We start from the raw sequence: 21,326 nt of genomic DNA, 5'->3' as shown, positions 1-21,326 counted from the left end.
CTTAGGCCAGAAACTTCCTTTTTGGCTTCAGGCAGGTAGGTCCCTTCTTGCCAGGAATGTGCATATCCTGCTGGGCCCCTACTCTAAACACACCTCTTCCTTGGGGAGAGGAAGGGGGAGACTGGGCCACTTTCTTTTGATCCAGTAATTCCTCGCACGTCTACTGAGCCCCCATTCTGTCTGGGCAGGTCCCAGGCTGGGTACTGGGGTGCCCACAACGTGCGGGCTGGGGTCCGCTCCCTGGATCTCACTTTGTTGGGGTTGGAGAGAGAGGCTTCCACAGCAGGGAGGGGAGGGTGGGAGCTGAGTGTCTTTCAGAGAAGAGGTGTGAGCTTGGAGGGGAGAGGGGGAGGGGCCCCTCCCCAGGAAGCTGGAAGCCTACCCTGCTAGTCTTAACTCTCCTTCCCTCACCTTAGCCCTTTACTGCCCCACTGCCTGTCTTCCAGGCCCCTCCACTCCCATCCCAAGCAGGCACAAGTTCTGCTTCTCAGACAGCCCCCATCGTGTGAAGTAATGAGCCCGGCCATCCGAGGGCTCCTCAAGCGTCCTTTCTCTCAAGTGGCACCACCGTCACAGCCCTGCCGGGCCCAGGGAAGGCAAACGTGCTAGCTTTGACCGGGACCTGAGGGTCCATGGCTGGTGCAGCTACCTGAGACTTGATTCCAGCACTGTGGAAGCCAGTGCAAGGGACTGGGGCCTCCCGGAGCGCAGCGCGTGTCTGAGTGGAAAGGGCTTTGGAACTTGGCAGTGGAGTTGGGACTCTGGGGAGCTTAATTAAGCTCTTGGAACCTTCATTTTCTTAGGTTGTAAAGTAGGTCAGTGCTACCCACCTTGGAGAGTCTGTCTAGGAGCCGACAGGAAGCACCTTGCTTGATGCTGGGCGCGAGGAGTGCTGGGCACCGGGTGACTTTTGTCGTTGTTGGTTTGCCAGCTCGGCCGGGCCACGCGTTGGGCAGAGTCCTGGAAATGCTGGAGGATTAACCTTCATTTTATGAGTTGGGAAAAATGAAGCCCAGAGAGAGGAGGTGACTTGTCTGAGATGACACGGAGGTGGCAACGGTGCAGTAGCAGAGCGAGGACTGAGATGTGGGGCTTCTGCCTCCCAGTGTAACCCAGAGGGCTTGAGCCTCTGGTGGTGGGGGAGCTGCCCTCCGTGCCCCCCCCCCCGGCTTTTCTCCTCCCTCTAGTGTGTAGGCTTTATCTTCCCTTCCTGTCTGCTCTTTAAGGGAGGGTGTGGACTCAGAGCCTGGCCTTTCATACCTGCTGATGGAGACTAATACAGAGCCGAGGGATAATTCCCCAGAACACAGGGCAGTGGGGGGGGGGGGGGGCATGGCGAGTAACCTCTCTCTCTGAAAGGGAAGGTTTCTAGGATGTGCAGACTCCAGCCTGCACAGCCTTCGGGCAGGTGTGTGACCCGCTTGGGACCTCCTCCTGATGAGGTCAGCCTGAAGTTGCTGGCTGGCTCTGGCAGTGCATCTGGAGCGTCTTGGTGGAAATACCCGCCCTCATGCAGGCCACTTCTGCGGAGCGGAGCCGGGATCCCAGCAGGAGCCCGCCCTGCTCTGCGCTCTGTGGCTGGGCTTTGCGAAGAGGAGCTCCTACAGAGCCTGCAGCGTTAGCAAGCAAGAGCTCCCCGTGCAAAAGGTACCTGTGTGGATAGGGTGTGGGGCTGTGGTGTCTAGGCCTGGGCCTGCCTGGTGCCCTCAGACTGCGGTCTTTTCCTGGCTCTCCCTCTAGCTCAGCCTTGCACCTTTCTTTTTTTTTTTTTTCTTTCCCAGCCTGAGTGGTAGCCATGCAGTCTGTGTCCCAAATCCCAGGTGCTCTGCCCACCTCCCTGGACCCCATGCTCTGCCCCACTGAAGCCCAAGGCTAGGTGGGATCGGTTTTCGTGCAAGATGGCAATGGTGTTAACTTTCCCAGCCAGGGGGTTCTGATGGCACCTGATTTGGGGAGGGGGTCAAGATCGTGGTTTTCCTGGACAGTACAAAGTGTATAGAATCCAGACCCTCTGGCATTTGTTCAAGGCAGGCAGGGCTGGTGGGTGTGGAAGCTACCCAGATTCTGACTGCCAAAAAGGGAGGGAGGGGTGCAAAGCAATGGCCCTGGGAATGGAGTCCATTTAACAAATGAGGTGGAGCCCCTACTGTGTGCAGGGACAGGCAGGAGGGGCCCAGGGAAGAGGTGATACAAGCAGTGGTTCACTTGCAACCTGGAAAATCAGAAATGGAGCAAGTGCCGGAGCGCCACTCTCTGGTGCTGGCTGTCCTGACCTCCCCCAGCCAAGACAGGATGTTGGCGCCCACCCGGGAAGAGTCGGGGGCAGGATGGGCCGTGGCTGAGGCAGGCCTGAGTGTGGATTAGCGTCCTGGCTCCATATTCCTGGGAGAAGGTTTCTAGACTTTTCCAGGAGAGCCAGGCCTGGAAAAGTTGGGCCAAGGTAGGGTGGCAGTGGGCTGTCCTTTCTTTCCTTCAGGGGTTCCCTGAGTAGATGCAGATCCCATCCTGGACGGGAAAGGTGCTCTGGCGAGATTTGGATGGGAGATGGAGCCCCAGGATTTCCGAGGGGCAGCTGCCATAAGCACTTGGGAAGCCAAGTGCCAGCTTCCTGGAGCCAGAGGTGCTTCCGGTGGTGACAGGCTGTGTTGAGGGTACAGAGTCCGCCCATGGGAGAACCCCTCTTTCAGGAAGGCTCCAGGATTTCCCCCAGAGAGCCAGCCTGGCACTCTCACTCTCTCTTTGGACTGCTCCCCCCAGCTGGCTTTCCCCCTGAGTTCCAGAGTGCATATCAGCGTGAGCTGCACTTGACATCGCTGGAGACTTGAGCTTGGGAATGCAGCCCCTCGTGTTTGTGCCGCCCCCCCCCACCCCACCCCACCCCACCCCCCGCAACCGCGGTGCTGAGAAAATGGCGCGCCAGGCAGCTCCAACTGGTGTCTGGGGTTCCGGGGGAGTGGCTCGGGCCTTCTGGCCTCTGTCTTTCAGAGAGGGCCACCCAGGCCGAGAGCTGTATCCCTGGTGCTCCGGATGACTTTGTGAGTTGGTGGTAAACAAGGTCTGGACTCTCTCGGGCACACGGGGAGGGGCCCCAGGAAGCGCCCAGCAGTCCACTTCCTACCTCGGTTGGTCGCGGTCGCGGCTCAGGCACCACCCGGCCTATTTCTTTGGGCCTCAGTTGGTCAGGGAGCATCTGCAGGACCATTCTCCCGCCTTCCCTTCCCCAAGCTGCGTGTTGGGAGCCAGGAAGAGCCCCGGAGGTCGCCAAGCACACACTCTTTGTTCCAGAAGTGTCCGGAGCCTCCTGCCCTGTGGGTCTGTCCCCAGAGGGGCGCTGTGGAGCTCTGGGCCCGGGACCCAGCCACCCAGTTGGGCACCTGAGCTGATTAAAAGGGGCGCTGCCCGCCCCCTCCCACCCGATCCCCATCAACGAGATTTCCCTTCATCAGAATCTCACATCCTCCAGAAATTAATTTGATGCCTCTTGTTATCAATTAATTGAATCTCGTAGGGAGCGAGAGCTCCGCAAGGCAGGCTGCGGCTTGGCCCTGGTGTGCTGCCGTCGCCCCTCCCCCTTCACACCGGGACAGCTCCCCCCCCCCCCCCATTTCTCTTTTCCTGCCTTGCTTTTAATTTCTCGTATTTTCTAAAACAAAACCAGTGCTCTGGGCCCCTTTGCCTCTTGGGCTGTGTACTAGCTGGGGTTCATCTTTTCTGTGGTGGGGAGCAGGGGGACTTCCTCTGCCCTGGGCCCCGTTTGATCTCTCCTTAAATGAACCAAACTTCATTCACCCTTTGGGAATTTGGCCCTGACCCTGACCTTATATGCTCCAGGTGCTTCTGGTGAGGGACTTGGTGGTGGGGGTGGGTTGCACCCTGGTTGGAGGGAGCAGGGAGGGAGCACAGGACCAAGCAGGGCCTCCCTTGGCCATCTGGTCTTTGCTCTTGTTCCACCCTTTTTAGGAGAGTTAGTTAGGAACCAGTGCCCCAGATGGGCTGACCCCTTCAGTACAGGGCCAAGGGCACAGGTGTGTGGCACCTGCTGGCGTGTGCACACCCCACATCCCTGAAAGCTGGGGGTGGGGCTGGGGGGGATTGTTCTACGAGGCATTTCCATTAGGAAGCATGGGCGAGATTGGTGGCAGGTGGAATGAGGTGGCCAGCAGAGACCCCGGGTGGAGGACTTGTGCTTGTTCTCATCCTCCCAGCAGCCCTGGGGGACCCTCCAGGTGGTGACGGTCATCACTCTCACTTGAAAGGCCCGGGGTCCCACAGCTGAGTGGAACCTGCCTCTGAGCAATGCTGGCCGGGAGGGCTGAAGTCACATGTGGACTACCTTCACCCCATGAGTCTTCTTGAGACGCCCCTGCTCATTACTGTGGAGAGCTGCACATAAGCACCCTCAGTGTGGAAAACCCAGACCCTGTGAGCTCCACGTGGCAGGGATAGACTGTGAGGGAGTAGCAGCTGCCTCTTAGTGCCCTCTGCTTCTTCCCTGCCCCCCCCCCCCCAACTGCCAAGCTGCCAGGGCGTTTGGTTAGAGTCATCCAGCATTCTTCAAGGAAAATCTAGGGGCCCTTGTCTGAAAGACTGGAGAGAAGACCAGTGAGGACCCCTGACCCAAATCTAATCCTACCCAGCCACTAAGAACTGGTGGCATGAGCAGCTCTCTTTCTACATGGAGGGGATCCTAAGGCCTATGTCTGCAGGAGGCTGTCCCCAAGCTGAGGCCAAACCTGCCCTGCCAAGGCGAGCCCCTCCATAAAAGCCTCACCCTCTTCCCTGCCCTCCCACCCCGCCCCCAGCTTACTCTCTCTCTGGACTTTTTGCTGGGGGGAGGGAGGGCTTTCTCTCCAGGAGGGACGTGCAGATGGGGCCTAGGGAAGAGCTCACACTTCTGGATCCTGTCTGGGAACGGAGAGCCTCGGAAGGGCACTGCGACTTTGCATCTTCCTGTGTGACTGGGTTTTGGATGCGCAAGACCACTTGGAATGCCGTGCCCACAAGTCGTCTGGGGAGGTGAGGAAGGCTGGGCAGGGCAGCCGGCGCCCAGGCAGAGCTAGGCCAGTGGTCTGTCACAGACCCGCAGGAGCCCCTGATGCCAGGGGCACCACCAGAGCCAGGCTCCAGATGGCCGATTGGGCCCTGGGCGAGTTGCCCCTACCCCTTAGCCAGCAGGCCCCCCACGGAAGACGTCACTATTTAATTAGCCATCTCTGATTAACCAAACTTGGCATTCGGCTTCTCTTGCCCTCATCTTTCCCAGCGCCGAATCAATGGCTTTGATATGCTAATTAGGGAGTAATTTAATTTCAAAAGGCCGCAATTAACAAGGGTGTTGTGGACATGCTGTAGTTAAGCGGAGTAATCTAATTTGCATTAGTAACAAGCAGGGACTAATTAGAAGCTTAATTAGACACTTAGATGGCTCTTATGTTTACTTTCTTAATGAGATGGAGTGGGATCTTTGGTTCCCGCTCGCGCTCTCTTTTCCCCTTTATTGAGAAGCCTTCCTTCTGGTCACGGTAGCAGGAAGGCGTGTGGAGGGAGCCTCCTTGCCAGGGCTTGGCTGAGCCGTTCCTGGGCCAGCGCCAGGGCCAGCAAAAGGTAGGCTGGGGGGTGGCGGTGAGGGACATGCAGGTTACGTGGGGAGGAGCACTGGTGTGGGATCGGAAGAGCTGCCTGGTTTCTCTTAGCAAGCAGCCAAGTGACCTTGACAAGTCCCTGGGCACCTTGGAAGCCTGGGTCCTTCCTGAGGTAAGATGGGGCCCCTGCAAGGGCATGGCTGCTGTTTTGTGCCCAGGCCTGACAGGGGCCCTGCTCTCGTGCCGCCAGCACCCCTGAGTTGTAAAGCTGTGCGTGCACAGGGCAGAACGCCCCAACTCTGACTGCATTTGAACCTCAGGATACTTGAGAAAGCTTTTTACTTAGCCAAGCCTGGGTCCTACCCCTGGGGGCCTAGGTGTGTAGGCTTTTTTTTTTTTTTTTTTTTTTTAATTCTCCCATTCTGCTGTAAGGGATGACTTCAAAAACTTCATGGAAAGCAGTGTTCAACGGGAAGTCTGTTTTGAAATCCGTGCACGACTTGCTCCTAATGTGCATTTCCCTTGGACTGTGGGAAGACCCCTCCCAGGCGTGGATCTCAAAAATTCCTTGTGCCATTATAAGCATCTAAATTTTATTATTGTTTTCTGGAAGTGAGCATGGTAGCAAAGTGTAGTGGAGCGAATACCCTTGACACAACAGGCGGGCACCTCAGTGAAACCCTGAGAGCAAGGGCTTTATTTTTGGAGGTGTACTTACCTGTCAGCGTGTTTTGCCTGTGTGTGTCTTTCTCCTCTGCCAGCTCAGGAGTCCTCTGAATGCAAGGGCTGTGTCTCATTCACCCCATCTGTCCAGGCCCTAGGGCCCTGTGAGCTCAGGGTCAAGGGCAGGGAAAGCCCTCCTGACCCCCACCCCCGGCCCAGAGTGTGCAGTGTTGAGTTTTCCACGCTCCCGACAGGATCCGAACCTATCCTGGGGAAAGAGCTGGCAGGAATGGAGGGAAATGGACAGGAAGACAGGGCCCGGGAGCCTGCAGAGACACAGGTGCGCTGCTGCAGGGGGGCAGACCCGTATGAATTATATGGGCATCAAGTAGAGGATAAATGTATCAGGAGCCTCAGAAATAGGCAAGTGCACCTTCTAAACACGCATCCCAGGCAAATGGTCAAAAAATGCAGAGCATCCTCTTCCCAAAAAGGAGTTTCCTGCAGAGTCATAGTAAAAAAAATAGGTAACAGTCTAGCTGTTACTCCAGGGGATTGGCTAAATAAATTCTGGAACATGCAGCCCACTCAAGCAACTATGTGACCATTAAATACCATTGCCTAAAATATTTGAAGTCATGTGGAAATGCTTATGATAGTAAGTGGTGAGTGGAAAAATAGGAAAATTCAATCGTGGACAGATTATGACCCCAATTTCACTTTTTAAATGTTTATGTGCCCAAAGAGAGCGAAAGGGGATTGACTGGAGGGAGCTATCACCAAAAGGCTGCCTAGCTGGCTAGTATGATTGTGAGGATTCCTTCTTTTATTTTTTTCTTTTACTCTTTTTTTTTTTTAATCCCTTCAAAGTACTCTACCAAAAATGTCTGTTACTTTTAGGGTTAGAAAATAAAGTGATTTGAAGCTTGGGTGAGAACCTGGAACAGGCAGTAGCTGGATGGGGACTCCCCTCCCAAATCAGCAGCTTTGTTGCCGCCTTGCAGAAAGAGGTCCCTCCCACACCTCCACCCCGCCCCTTGTTCTAAGCTCCCAGAAGTCTGCACTCTTGTGCTCAGAAGAGGCCTTGAGTGGTTCCCAGAGTTGGGGCAGGTGGCTCCTAGGATGTTACAAGTCATTTAGGGGACATTCAGGCTGGACAAAGTCGGGGGAGGACAGGCTAGGGTGTCAGCCTCTGACCCACGCAAGGGGGGTTCCCAAGTCCAGGGCAGGCAGGGGCCCAGAGAGTGATCAGGTTTTCTGGAACCCAGAGAGCTCCATGTGCCTGGGGAGAGAAGCTGCTGGCATGCTCAGACAGCCCAGTAGCTGTGGGACTCACATCGGCAGCTCAGCTTTTAGGGCCTGCTTCGGAGTAGCCGCCACAGTCTAACCCTTGCGTCCCCTTCACGTACCTCAAGTGCTAAGCCGAGGGCTGGGAAGGGGGATGGCATGGGATCCGCTTTGAAACCATGGCCCAGAGTTGGCCTGCAGCAGGGTGTGCCGAGTTCTCAGTGCAGTCACAGTAACTACCTTCCTCTGAATGTCTTTCTACAGTGTTTTCTTTATAAAGATTTTTTAAAAAAATTTATTCAAAAGGCAGAACAACAGAGAGAGAAGGAGAGACAGATCTTCTGTCCACTGGTTCACTCCCCAAAATGGCCACAATAGCCAAGTATGGGCCAAGTGGGAGTCAGGAGCCAGGAACTCCATCCTGTCTCCCACGTGGGTGCAGGGGCCCAAGCACTTGGCCACCTTCCGCTGTCTTCCCAGGCCATAGCAGAGAGCTGGATAGGAAGCAGAGTAGGAAGGACCCCAGCCAGTACTTGGATGTGGGACGCTGATGTCACGAGCGTAGGCTTAAGCTGCTACGCTACAATGCTGACTCCAGTGCCATGTGATTCTACAGCAAACCCTCAAGGTTGTTGGTATTAGCCCCAAATTACAGACAAGGAAACCAGGACTCAACTGGTGACCTCAGGGCTCAGTGTCACAAAGGTAATGAGGCAGGCAGGGTGGCGAATGAGTGGCTGGCCGCTGCCCAAGGACCCTCCTCTCACCTGAAGGCCTGAGGCTGGTGGACCTCTGGGCCAGAGCTGATGGGGGAGAGCATTCCTGGGTCCTTGGATTGGAAAGCAGCCTTCAGTTACTGGTAGGATCTGTGCTGATGGCTTTGAAAAGCCCTCTGCTATGTGTCCCTTGCTGCACTGTGGTGCAGCGGGTTAATGCCCTGGCCTGAAGCTCCGGCATCCCATGTGGGTGCTGGCTCGAGACTCAGCTGTTCCACTTCCAATCCAGCTCTCTGCTATGGCCTGGGAAAGCAGTGGAGGATGGCCCAAGTCCTTGGGCCCCTGCATCCACATGGGAGACCTGGAGGAAGCTCTTGGTTTTGGATCGGCACAGCTCCAGCCGTTGTGGCCCACTGGGGAGTGAACCAGCAGGTGGAAGACCTCTCTCTCTCTCTCTCTCCTCTCTCTGTGTAACTGATTTTCAAATAAACATTAAAAAAAGAGAGAGAGAGAGAAAAAAGAATAGGAGTGTAAGCCATTCCTGCACTGTTCTGTGTAGTATCCTGTGAATCTTATTCATTTTAAAAATTATATTTATTTATTTGAGAAGCAGAGTTACAGAGAGGGGGAGAGACAGAGATATCTTCCTTCCACTGGTTCACTCCCCAGATGGCCACAACAGCTGGGTCTGAGCTGATCTGAAGCCAGGAGCCAGGAGCTTCTAGGTCTCCCACGCAGATGCAGGTGCTCAAGGACTTGGGCCATCTTCCTCTGCTTACTCAGGCCATAGCAGAGAGCTGGATCAGAAGTGGAGCAGCTGGGACACGAACCTGCACCCATATGGGATGCCAGTGCCACAGGCAGAGGCTTAGCCCACTACGCCACAGCACCAGCCCCTCCTGTGCGTCTTTATATGATCCGGAGATGTGTCCGTTTCAAAGACAGCTCTGGCATTTGCACATGCTGCTTCCCTTGCATTCCGCATACACTTCGGCCAGCGCCCACTCCTTTATTTCTAGGCCTAAATGCTATTTGCTCAGCAATGCACGCCTTCCCTGACCCCTTCCATTTAAATTGTATCCCATTATCCCTGAACTCACACTTGATAGAACTTCTTTTATTTGCGCTTGTCTGTTCATCTGTGTCCTTATTTATCACTTGGCTCCCGTCTGGGGAACGGAAGCTCCGCGAGAGCAGGGCCTGTGCCCTGCTCTGTTCGGGCTGGCACACACGGAGCCAGGTGCATTGAGGTATTCAAATATTTGTTGAACAGATGAATAGATGAAGGCTTATTGCTGGTGACGGGTGCTCCCCGCCAGCCACTGGAGGAGAGAGAAGAATGACTTTGTTCATGGCCAAAGCTCCAACTGGTACCTACACTTTCAAATAGGCAAATGCCGGATTTACCTAGGAAAAGGGCAGTTCCCTGGCAGGTAGCTCCTCAGTGCCTGGCTTAAGGAGACCCCAACTACGTGGGGAACGAATGAATGGCTTTTGGAGAGGAATCGTGTGGTGTGAGCTGCCAAGAAGCTCATGACCGAAGGGGGTGGCCATCGTCGGAGCCCTGCTGCCTCCAACAAGCAGCGTCCGCGTCACCTGGGAGCTGTTTGGAAATGCAGGCTCTCAGGCCCAGTCTCGGAGTCGCTCAACTGGAGTCTCTGGGGTTGGGGTCCAGAGATCTGTGTTTTCACAGCTTTCTCAAAGGTGGCATGGGCTGAAGTTTATCCCCTGGTCCATCTGTTCTGCTCTCTCGCTTCATGATAACTATTTTAAGAAGTTTTATCTGTCCTGTGGTGCAGTCTGCTTCCTAGTCTTTCTTGGAGTCATAAATTATAACTGAGGGCACGTCAGAAAGTTCATGGAAATGGAATTTAAAAATAAGCCATTAGGGTGCAGAAGTTCTTGGGATGCACACATGGGTTTCTGGAATACACGTTTGCCGTAAACTTTTTGGAGGCCCCCTCGAATGCATGGGTTTCAAAATATTTTGCCCGAAGATAAATTTATTGTTTAATTCCATTTTCCACTGACTGTGCTAAGTTCGAGCTCTCATCGTTATCCCGGTCACAGGCAAGCTGGTGACAGAGCTGGGGCTGGACTCTGGTTTGCCAGCTGCTGATGTCTGCTACCTCCGGACTAGATTCTAGCTTTCCCAAGAGCTGGAAGCTGCTTGCTTATTTGAATTACAGCTGCCATCAATGCTCTGGGTGCAAGTTACTTGTGGCCACGCCCCTCTGCGCCTCCTAAGAGCTGGGGCACATCCCCTCTCCAGCTGCGCGTGCACGTGTGTGCCCAGTGGGGCGGGAGCGCGCTGAGGGCGGCTCCACCCCCTCCCTCCCTCCTTCCCTCGCGGGTAAACTCCGGGCATCCATCAGTCTGTTAATTGCACTAATTAGAGATCGCGGAGGTGTTAATTGGAAAACCCTGGTATTGTGCCTATTTGGGGAAGAAAACGTCAATAAAAATTAATTGATGAGTTGGCAGGGCGGGCGGCGCGGGTTCGCGGTGAGGCGCAGGGTGTCGTGGCAAATGTTACGGCTCAGATTAAGCGATTGTTAATTAAAAAGCTACGGTAATTAATACTCCCTACACCATATGGGCCTGCAAAAAGGCACAAAAGGTTTATCCGCGTGTGGGGCTCCTCATCTCTTTTTCCATCCCCCCAAAAAACATCCTCCGCCCTTGGATCCACCCCTCCTTGGCCCTGAGGTAGGTGGAATTAGGCACTTCCGGCCTGGGAGCAGACGGGCAGACCTGGGCAAGCTCAGAGGGCGTCCCTCACCTTTCGCGCGCGCTACCCAGTCTGGGAGCCCTGGGGGAAGTGGGAGCCCCCAGCAGCCCACAGGGGCCCCCAGAGCGGAAGAGGCGGCTGTGGCTTTGACCCAGCTTCCTTCCGTAGCTCAGTGTCTGCGGGAGCCTCTAGGTGCCCCTGCTCTGCGCAAGGGAGCCCTGGGGATGGGAGACAAGGACCTGCCTAAGTGCTAGGCCAGAGCCCCAGAAAAAAAAATCCTGGACCACCCATAGCTCCGCCTCCGCTGCCCCCAGCCTGGGACAGGAGGGGTGTCTGGGAAGGCTGGGTGACAGTGACTCACCCAAGGTCGCATAGCTGGGCCTTGAGACCAGATGGTCCAGTTCCCAGAGCTTCTCCCCTTCTCTCTGCAGGTGCCAAGCTGCTCCTTGCTGAGCGAATGGGTGTCTGGGGGAGGAGCTCCTGGACTTGTACCCTAGTAACAGAGCAGGCACCCAGCTCTCCAAGGGGTGGGCCTCTTGGGAAAGTGACTACCCCCGTGGCTTCATGTCACAAGCTGGACCAGGTCGTTGTACTCCTGGAGCTGAGACCATCTCCCTGTGTCGAGGGAGGAAAACTGGGGCCCAGAGACAGAGGAAAGCAAAGGGTTCCCACCCAGCTGGTGTGTGGTTGAGCCCAGCCCCTGCCTTCTCTCCTAGCCAGGGTCAGGCTCTCGTGGACCCTCCTACCTGCCCCCAGCACCCCCCATCTTGTCCCTAATTGGCTGGGCCTCCGACATCCAGAGCCCATGCACTCAGTACAGGGAGCACAGAGGTGAGGATTGAGAACTCTCCTGGGAGAGCCTGCCCTGTGGGTCTGGGGGGCCGCTGGTGGGCGGGCGGGAGCAGGGAAGAAGGCGGATGGGTATGTGTCAGCAGGCTGAAGGCCCCGGGAGGGGGCACAGTGTGCCACATGGGAATTAATGCCATTCATACACCCTGCGGAAATGACTTTTCAAATGCATCTAATCTTCAGCATGCAAATGAGAGGCTTGCTTCACCCTGTTTAATATGAATGATCGGCCCTTGAATAGCTATTATTACACGCCACATTGCAGCAATTATGTTGTGCACTGGGCGTCACTCGGTGCCCCCTTCCCAAATAAAAAGACAGGAAAGAAAAGGACACCTCTGCTTGCATCCTCCTCCCTCCTTTTTCTCTCCCTTCTCCCAAACTTGCTGTCTAGTCTACAACTTTGTGGTGTTCCTGTGAGTGCAGGAAGTGACTACCCATTCTCTTTCCTTTCTCCTGCATGTGCACGCACTCCTGAGGCTCCAGTCTTTGTCCCCTGGGGCCCAGGAGCTCTCAGATCTCCAAGCAGCTCGACTTGGAATTGGGGCAGGCAGCTGCTGTCCAACCCCCAGCAGGACCAGGGTTGGTTGAGAGGGGGACAGAGTGGGCCCCTGCTGTCTCCCTATTCCCCCTCCCACAGTTGAGGCCCAGACCCCCCCCACTCCCCCGGTGGTGAAGGTGGGTGGGTGGTTTCAGGGGGAGGGGGCTGGAGCCCTGTGCTCTGGCGGGTGGAGCGTGGCGCCCACCCCATCCATCATTTGGCGGCCACTAGCCTCAGGCTGACACCGCCATTAAGGCCAGAGACTAAGTGCTCAATCTCTTCCGAACCGCCACCCTCGTTCTAGCCCTGGCCTCTGGCCCAGCTCCCCTCAGAACTCAGGAGTGGGAGGAGAGCCAGCCCTTGGGGACCTGGCATGGGGCACCCAAGAGGCCACGAAGACCCCCTGGAGCAGGGACACCCAGAGTCACAGAGGGCGAGGCCCCGCAGGAGTGGCGTGTGCTGTGGCTCCGTGTGGACTCTTAGCAGCTGTCTGTCCCCCACGCTGCTGCCCTCCTGCTTCCAGTAGGGACCAAGACAGAACCAGTGGCCCAGGAGAGTGAGGAGAGTTCTTTGGGAGTGATGGGAGAGGATATTGGGGGTGGGGAGGGAGGGTGGAATGCTGATGCCCTGGGAACTGCTGCTGCCTTGGGGACAGAGCTAGGGAGATAGCAGACTAGTTCCTGCCTGCAGTTTCTCTAAGCTGCCGCCCTGTGGTTATGGGGTCTGCCTGAGCCTTGCTGCTGGGTGCCTGGGTGGCTTTGCCCCTTGATGCTCTCTGTGTGATCTGGGCCAGGTCCTTGACCTCTCTGAGCCCCAGGCCTCCACCTCACCATCTGGGTGGCGGGAGAACGGGCTGATCAGGACTAGGGGCCTGCCTCCACCAGGTGCCTTGTGCTGTCTATGGACTCTTCAAAGGACTCCAAGAGGCTGGGATTAAATGACTTGGCAGACAAGGAAACCGAGGTTTGGGGAGTTTTAAGATGTGTGAAAATCAGTGGTGGATACAAACCACATCCTGTTTGACCAAAATCCATGTTTCTGTCTGGGGGCTGTGGGCCCTGGGGCTGTTGGAGCCTCACCAGGATTTGAGGACATGTCCCGGAGGTACCAGAACCCCCATGAGTTGTGGGAGGTAGCTCAGGACGCTGCCTCACTGCCCTTGACCATCCCAAACGTAACCTGTTTCTGGGGATGTGTCAGCTGCTCCTTAAACAGCATTTCCAGGGTGGGAGGGGGGCATTTCTGTCTCTGACACCCTGTCTTGGGTTCGGACCCTCGGCTTTTCCACCTGTAAGACTGGCATGGTGATAACCGTCTCTCGTGGAGGAGATGGCATTGAGCGTCTGTCTACTTTGGGCCAGGCATCTTGGGCTCAGAGCTTTCAAATGGAAGCTGGAAAGTGGGGTGGCGGCTGCAGTCGCCAGGCCGGGCTGGGTGCCTGGCTCCCAGTAGGGATTCGGGTCGTCAGTGTCCTGGGGGACCCCCTGTCTAGGTGGGGACATCTAGAACCCATTGCAGTGAGGGTGGGAGGTGGCTCACCTGCCTCGGCCTTGCTCTGCCAGCCCCCAGCTGATGTCCTCTCCCTCTCCCCTTAACGTTCTGGCCCAAACCAGCCAAGGACATCATCTTCGCCGTCCCCTGCTCTCCTGAAAGTTGAGGAAGTGGGGGTGTGGGGGAGGGGTACATGGGGAGACTCCAATCTGGGGCCTCTCCTCATCAGAGCCAAGGAGAGGCCGCACCCCACAAAGGGTCGCAGGGTCTCAGAGAAGCTGAAGAGGAGAAGCGCCCCAGAGGGGAAGTGGGGGGCATTGGTTACTGCCCCAGGTAGAGCCTGTCCAGCCTCAGCCTCTCCCCATTGTCTCCTCCAGGTCCCGTTAGAGCGACATGATGGTGGAATCCGCCTCGGAGACAATCAGGTCGGCTCCGTCAGGTCAAAATGGCGTGAGCAGCCTCTCTGGGCAGACCGACGGTGGTGGTGGCGGTGGCGGTGGCGGAGGTGCTGGGGCCACAGGGACGGCTGGAGGCAGCATGGGCAGGGACACAGCCCCCGGCGCAGACAGCAACGGCGAGATGAGTCCGGCGGAGCTGCTGCACTTCCAGCAGCAACAGGTAGGAGCTGGCACCCCTCCCGGCCGGCCCCTGGGCAGGAGAGGGCACACCGGGCCTCATTCCACTTCCTCACGGCCACCTGGGGCTGCTGGCCTCAGTGCCCAGCAGCCTCCCCAGCATCCTGTGTCCCTTCCAGGGACTTGCATCCTGGTGGCCACCTTGAGCCTGGGGTAGGAGTGGGGTTCAGGGGGCCTGAGATCTTGGAGCTCCAACAGTCCCAGCATGCCACTGGCCATCAGGCTAGAGCACTCATGTGTCGGGTGGGTGGGTGCCCCCTCCCCACTGCACACTGGCTAGGAAACTGGCTAGGATAAAGTGATGGGGGCGGGGGTGCTGTGCACACAGGAGTACCTTATTTGTGTTGTAAAGCACTCGCCACCTCCAAGGCTGCCTGGCACCCCCATCCAAGCTGCAAAGAGATTAAACTTCCAGGCACCAGGGGCCAGAGCAGCTGGGAAAAGGGACACAGAGGCTGGCCTCCATTTTTAAGGTTCAGCTTAGGAACCCCCGTCTGTGTCTGCCCGCCCTCTTCCAGCTGCTTCATCCCTGAAGCGTCCAGTTCTGGAGTTCAAGACCAGCCCCTGTGAGTTCTGAGAAGCACTGGCGTGGGGAGTTTGGTTCGGTGATGACAGAGCAAGGGCCCCAGGTCCTGGCTCCACCCCAGGGGGAGAGGGGAGAGTCGTGCTTGACGAGTTCAGGAGAACCGGCCCAGCCAGCCCCGGCCCTGGGATTCCCCTTCTCTCCTTTGACTCTGCCCCTCCAATCCCTTGACACTGGGTGCACCCGCCATGAGGGGCTCTGCTGGGAATGGAAAAGCAGGATCCTGCCTGCAGCCCCCCTCCCAGTGCCCACACCCGGCCGCAGGTGTACACAGAGGCAGGTGCCTGTGTAACCACTCAAGGGCCCTTTGCCTTGAGCCCATTGAACTTTCTGGAAGCGGCACTGTCAGACCCTGCACTAAGCTGGTCAGCCAATTGTAGGAAAGCAGGGGAAAGCCCCAGGCAGCCCCTTCCCAGCAGTGTGAGCTTGGCCATGTCTTGAGCCTCCCCAAGCTGGCCTCCTGAAATCCAGGGTTGTCAGGTTCAGATGCACTTTGGGAGTGAAACCCACCACACATTGAGTTGTGCGTGTGTGTGTGGGGGGTGGGGGGCAGAATTGAGAACTCTCAAAATCACTTCCTCTTGCCAATAGTGGAGGCTGAGTCAGGGGCGGCCTGTCTTCTGTCCCCGTGGAGGTGGTCCTCGGAGCTTGCTGGTGTCTCCCAAGCCTTGCTAAGCACATTCCCTGGGGAGGAGTCCCACAGAGTCTGTGCTGTCTGTCAGGGACAGAAGGCCAAAGGGCAAAATCCTACCCTTTATCGAACTAACAACAAAGCACGCCCCACCAGGAGCCCCCAAGGCCAGTTCCTCCCTGCCTGTATGCCTGTACACAGAGCTAAGAAGAATTTTGAATAGGATGGGAAGTTGGGGGAGATACCCAAACTGCAGGGTTTCTTTTACAAAATGACTTAAGGGACGAGTGAACACAGATCTCAGGATAAGTGGGGCGCTGCTGGGGTGGGGAGAGACAGGACTGTCTGTACCGATCAGGTTTCTTGGGTCTGCTCTGCACATGAGCCGTGTCGCACCATCTGTAGGCCACGTTCCAGTTATTCCTGTTTGTTTTGGGGACTATCCCAAAGCCCTGGAAAATCCTATATCTGTTTCACAAATAAACTGGGGTGGGGATTTGGAGGCAGGCAGAGGGCTGTTTTATCCATTTGGGCTCACTGTGGGCATATTGCCCGGGGCCAAGGAAAATATTTGAGACTTAAAAAAAGGTTTTGTTGGCTCCAAACTGCAAAAAAGATCCCTGCAAAATTAAAACGACAAGATTCTCAATGAAGATGGAACTGTCTGGGGCCGTTCACCACTCCTGATGTCAGAAGTAGACTTCTGGGTGGCACCTCCTGGTGCTCCGGCGGCAAATGTTCCTGTTTGTGCGGTAAACAGCCGTGGGAAGCAGAGTCTGGCCCCCTGGGTTTCCTCCTCGCTCTCAAAAAGTCCAGCCAGAAAGTCCTTGGAGGACAAGCAGATGCCTTGCATCTGGGGCTTTGTGTCTCAAAATCCCAGCACCTTCCCTGGGAAGTCCGTGTCATTATACCCATTTCACAGATGAGGCTGCCAGAGGGAGGCACTGGCTGTGCAACCGACACAAAGGCTGCAGCTGAACCTGTGGCCTAGTTCCTGGTTTAGGGCTCAGCCCAGCCGCCTATGGGCAAGGCCTGGAACACAGTAGGTGCTAAGTAAATGTCTGCTGGTGAGTGAACGAGAGCATGCCATTTCCAACCTCAGCAGGCTGTACACAATCAAAGAGCAGCCCCGCCCCCCAGCCCAGCTCTGGCGCCCACTGTGAACTCTGGAGACAGGGCTGGGGAGTGGGGCTGCCTGCTGCACACTGGTCCCATCCTCTGCTCTGTGCCCTCCTTGGGTCCCCAGCCCCTGTCCCTTTGTTGATCCCTGTCCCTGCGCTCTGAGCAATGCAGAGCTGGCCTTTGGGTGTAAATGAGATAGACAGCAAGCAGGCCAGTGAGAGGACTCTAGGCCCAAACAAACAGCGCCGAGGAGGGCTCCACGTCACTGTGGAACCAGAGCTGGTTTCCATGCAACCAGCCGCCTGGGAGCTTGTTTAAACACAGGCCAAGGGGTGACCTGGCTGGGCTGCCAGGCCCGCTCCAGCCAGGGTCCCCGGCTGGCTGCCCCCACCGCAGCATTCAAGACCCCAGCTTCCAGCCCCTTATTGGTTGGGCGTCTGCTCTGCCCTTGGCCCTTTCTCCTCCAGCCCCCGACGGAGAACCTGCCCTGAGGAGGCGGCACGGGGCCTGCAGAGGCCTGGAGGAGTCTGTCCCCTGGACCCGCTTCAGGCCCGCCGGCCCGCTGGAGCTGGTGACCACGGCTGCCGTTGGAGGACACCCCAGACAGACATGCGCTGTGGGTCCCCTCCTTTGCAGAGGCAGGTGGCTCCAGCTCGCAGCCCTCTCCCGCGTCGGCACCCTCTACCACGGTGGTGGTCTTGGAGAGCTGTGTTTTACTTTACTCAGATTTCACCTGTCTGAGAAATGTTTCCCCTGTAGGGTAGTTTCCCCAGTCCCCCCCACAAGTACTCTGATGGGGAGCTGTGAGGGCTGGAGAAAGGGGGAGTGGGATTTGGGGATGTCGGGGGGCCTGGGTGGGGGTCTCAGGTCTGGTCTGGGCGCTCAGGCCCACTGGCCAGCGGGGGGAGAGCTGGCCTTGGGGCCAGGAGGGCTGAGCCGGTGGGGTGGGGCGGGCAGAGCTGTGGCAGCGGCAGCCCTTGTCGCCCTGAAAGGCGTCGGGGCCTCCTGAGCGCGCACTGCCATTGTCCGCGGGTTGCGGGGGTGACAGGTCAGCGAGGGTCAGCGGAGGGTTGCCTAGCGTCTGGGAACTCCCAGTGCAGTTGCTGTGGCAACCGGGCCAAATCCCACCCTGTTCACATCCTGTGAGGAGATTCAAAAGGGTTGGGGGGGCTCTGCACATTAATGGGCTTTTAACTCCCCCCACCCCCAAAGAGATGGACGGGGTCAGGGAAGTGGGGGAGGGGAACAGAAGAATGCAAGAGACTTTTCTTCTCCTACCCCCTCTACCCAGGCTACTTAGGGGGACTCTGGGAGGGGGAGGGTCCAGCCGTGAGCAGGCCCTGCCCCTGCCCCTGCCTTGCACTTCTCTGGGGCTCTCAGCCTCAATACCCCAGACACTGCCTCTGGGCTCTGCTCCTGAATTCTTCTCTTCCCTCTGGAGAACCAGCTACAGCCCAGGAGATGCTGGGGGCCTGACCTCCCCCCACCCCCAGGAGGTGTGGCACCTTCACACCAGCTCACACCAGCTCACACCAACTCAGCCTGAGTAGGGAGGGAGCAGGTGAGGGGTGGAGCTGCAGGAGAATGTGTCCAGGGCCAGGCCCTTGGCCAGCTCCCTTGGCATCCCCAAAGGCCACCCTATTTCTGTTTTGGGAATTTTCCTGGGGAGGGGGAGGACGGGGCCCAGGACCTGGGAAGGGTCTCCAGGCCCCTCCTGTGGGCCAGGGAGCTTCCTGGCTTCCGTCCTCTCTCCTCCCTCACTCCCTTTGTACCACAGAATTCTTTTCCTACTGATGAGACTTTGGGGACCAAGTCAGCAGCGCTCTCCTCTTCCGGGGACGACGGACTCAGCGTGAGGACTGGCAGCCTCAGGGGGTGGCCTGGTTTTCCTCCTGGGGGAGCCAACACCTTTATTCTGAGGGGGAGGAACTGAGGCCCCTCCGTGGTCCAGACCTACTGTCCCTGCAGAGTGGTTCAGCACCCAGACCCTGGAAGTAGACCTACCTCCCCAGAAGGCCACAGATACGGGCAGGCTGTGCGTCTGGGAGCCGTCTCCAGACTCCGGGAGTGAGGAGAGCCCTCCCTGGGACCTGCCCACCTCTGCCCCTCCACCACCACCTGGGTGACCCCAGCTCCCTGCCCGAGGCCAGACACTGTCCCTTCTGGGCACCCTGGAGAAGCTGGATGGGCCGGGCCCTGTGGGAAGCCATCGTGGGTCAGGTGTGGGGAGTGCAGGAGGCCCTGGAGGATGGCGGTCCCCCCTGGACCACGGGCTCATCTCCCTGGCAGAGAGGGAGCGCAGGCACTTGGCAGGGAAGTGCCCAGAAACCGGGACCGTGCGCCCGGGATGTGTCTCCCACCCACGTGGGCCTGCCTGTGTCTCTGCGTTGCTGGTTTTCATTTTAATGGTTCTAATTTGAGAATGTGCCGATGTCATTTTTACGAGGTTGGTGTAAAAAAAATTTACAGCCTTTTCCAAAAAGCTTTTTTTTTTTTTCCCCTCCAAGGGAAAAAAGTGTGGAATCACTTCGGGGGTTTTATGGTCTCCTCTCCCCCTCCTTATCCCCCTTCCCTGTGTCATTTCATTTTTATTTCTTTTTGCTGGAGGACAAAGCCTGGCTGGTCGAGAACTTGGTTCTCCCCAGGTCGGTTCCTTCAGTGGTCAGGGCCGCTGACCTCTGCCCCTTGCCCCCTGCTTTCCACCTTCCACCCTCTGGTCCCTGAAGAGTTGCATTTTGAGAGGCAGATGAAGAGTTGCTTTCTATGTAATTGAAACCAAGGAGTACTTATTAGGCACCTACTGTTTATTAGCAGTGAGTTGTCTACACTCAAAGATTATGTCACTTTCTACTCAAAAGCCTTCAATGATTCTTCCCCAAGTATAGAATGAAATTTTAAAAAATCATTGTGCCTGTGTGCTCCGGCCCTGCACCCCTCTGGGCCTCTGTCTCAGGCCTCTCTGCTGGGCCACCCTGGACTTTGCGGTTAATAATACACCAAGGTCTTCCCACCTGTAGTGCACCAGCTGTTTCCTCCACCTTGAAGGAAAAGTCGCTGCTTTCTGATGTTTAGTGTTTCCCGAAAGAGGCCTCCCCTGGCCACACGGTGGGTGCGGGTAGGCAGCAGGCTGCCCTCCCTGCCCTGCACGCTGTGTCAGGGTGCAGAGTCGCCCGTCTCCGCTCACTGCCTGTCTTGGCTGGCCAGCCTGTGGCCTGCGAAGGCCACCTCCTCAGTGCCGCGCACATGTTCCCCGGGACCTCATAGCTCTGTGCTACTACTGGCCAGTGATTGCCGAGTCACTTCGGGGGTACAGGTGTGGGGCCCTGGGCATGTTTTTCAGGTTTGGGACAGGGTAAGGCAGGCCAGGCCCTGCAACACTCTTCTAGGCCTGTCTTCCCCTAAGCCTGGCCGACCCACACTGCAAATCAGTTACGAAGGCAAGTTAGGGAAGAGTGAACCCCAGCTTCACCAGAACTCCCCAGAGGCAGCTAGAAGAGCTCTGGGTGGTGTTTCTCGACCGGCTCTCACCACAGTCCTAGTGGCAGTCTGTCTGTGCTTCCTCCATGCTGCCTGGGTAGCCCTCGCTGCTTTTCTCGGCACAGGGCACCGTCCAGGCTCTGTAGCCACCGCCGCTGCTGCTGTGTCTCTGGGGATAAGTCGCTGCCCTGGAAGCCCCCACGCTCATCTGTAAAGTGAGCTGGAGCAGTATGCACGGGGGTATGCAGTTCCTGACTTTGGACCCACCAAACTGAGGTCGAGACATGCCCCCTCTGTGGGGTCACTGCCAGCAGTCTGACAAACACCGAACGGCCATGGGTCTGTGACTCCACTGACAGCTGTCTGTCTGTTCTACACCCCCTGCCCCCACAACACATGAATAAGGACGCACCTGCAGGTGAAGGAACTGCTAAGGAGCCCTGCACCTGGGTTTCCTAGGGTGACACCCCCAACCCACAAATTCTCAGACAGGGGAGTGTGGTCCCAGAGGTGAGGGGCCCCACTGCCCTAAGCCTTGTTTCTTTTCTCAGCCCCTCCCTGTTGCCCTCAGAACCACCGCTTCATTCCCCTCCTCCCCAGCTGCCCTCCCCGGACGCCATCTGTTATAAACCATTGGTGCCTAATTGTGGAGATCCTGCTAATGATTTCTGAATGGGGAAGGGGGGAGGGGCTGTTCAGCTTCATTAGCAGGCCTGAAGGGGAATGAGGGAGGTGTGGTGTGGAAGAGGGTTTGTGAGCAAGGCCTTCTGGGTGGCACTGGGCAGACGACCAGGAGCTTGCCTGGTGCAGGCTGAGTAATGATGGTGCTTAGTGTTCGTCCAGGACTCCCCAGGTGCTGCACGCTCTGCTGGGGCCTCCGTGTGCACTGTCCGGCAGGGTGCTCTGCACAGCGCCTCTGAGAAGTGGTGTGGAGTTGTCTGTGTCTTGCAGGAGAAGAATCAGACTCACCGAAGGAAAGTGACTTCTCCACGGTCACGCGTGTGTGTTGCAGCTAGGA

General features: G+C 57.1%; 1 protein-coding gene across 2 annotated transcripts in view; it reads left to right on the top strand.

The window, feature by feature from the left end:
- FOXP4 (forkhead box P4) overlaps window positions 1-21,326 on the top strand; it is a 46,378-nt gene that overhangs the window by 3,097 nt on the left and 21,955 nt on the right. For both annotated transcript variants that reach the window (XM_051854741.2, XM_051854740.2), the window contains exon 2: window positions 14,238-14,478. In XM_051854741.2, coding sequence (XP_051710701.2) covers window positions 14,254-14,478 — 225 coding nt within the window. In that variant the 5' untranslated portion in view covers window positions 14,238-14,253. The remainder of the gene's footprint in view (window positions 1-14,237; window positions 14,479-21,326) is intronic.

The sequence above is a fragment of the Oryctolagus cuniculus genome, chromosome 5 (assembly GCF_964237555.1).
Source record: "Oryctolagus cuniculus chromosome 5, mOryCun1.1, whole genome shotgun sequence".
NCBI classification, from domain to species: Eukaryota; Metazoa; Chordata; class Mammalia; order Lagomorpha; family Leporidae; genus Oryctolagus; species Oryctolagus cuniculus.
Note: the sequence above shows the minus strand (reverse complement) of the source record. Positions and strands in the feature narration are given on the sequence as shown.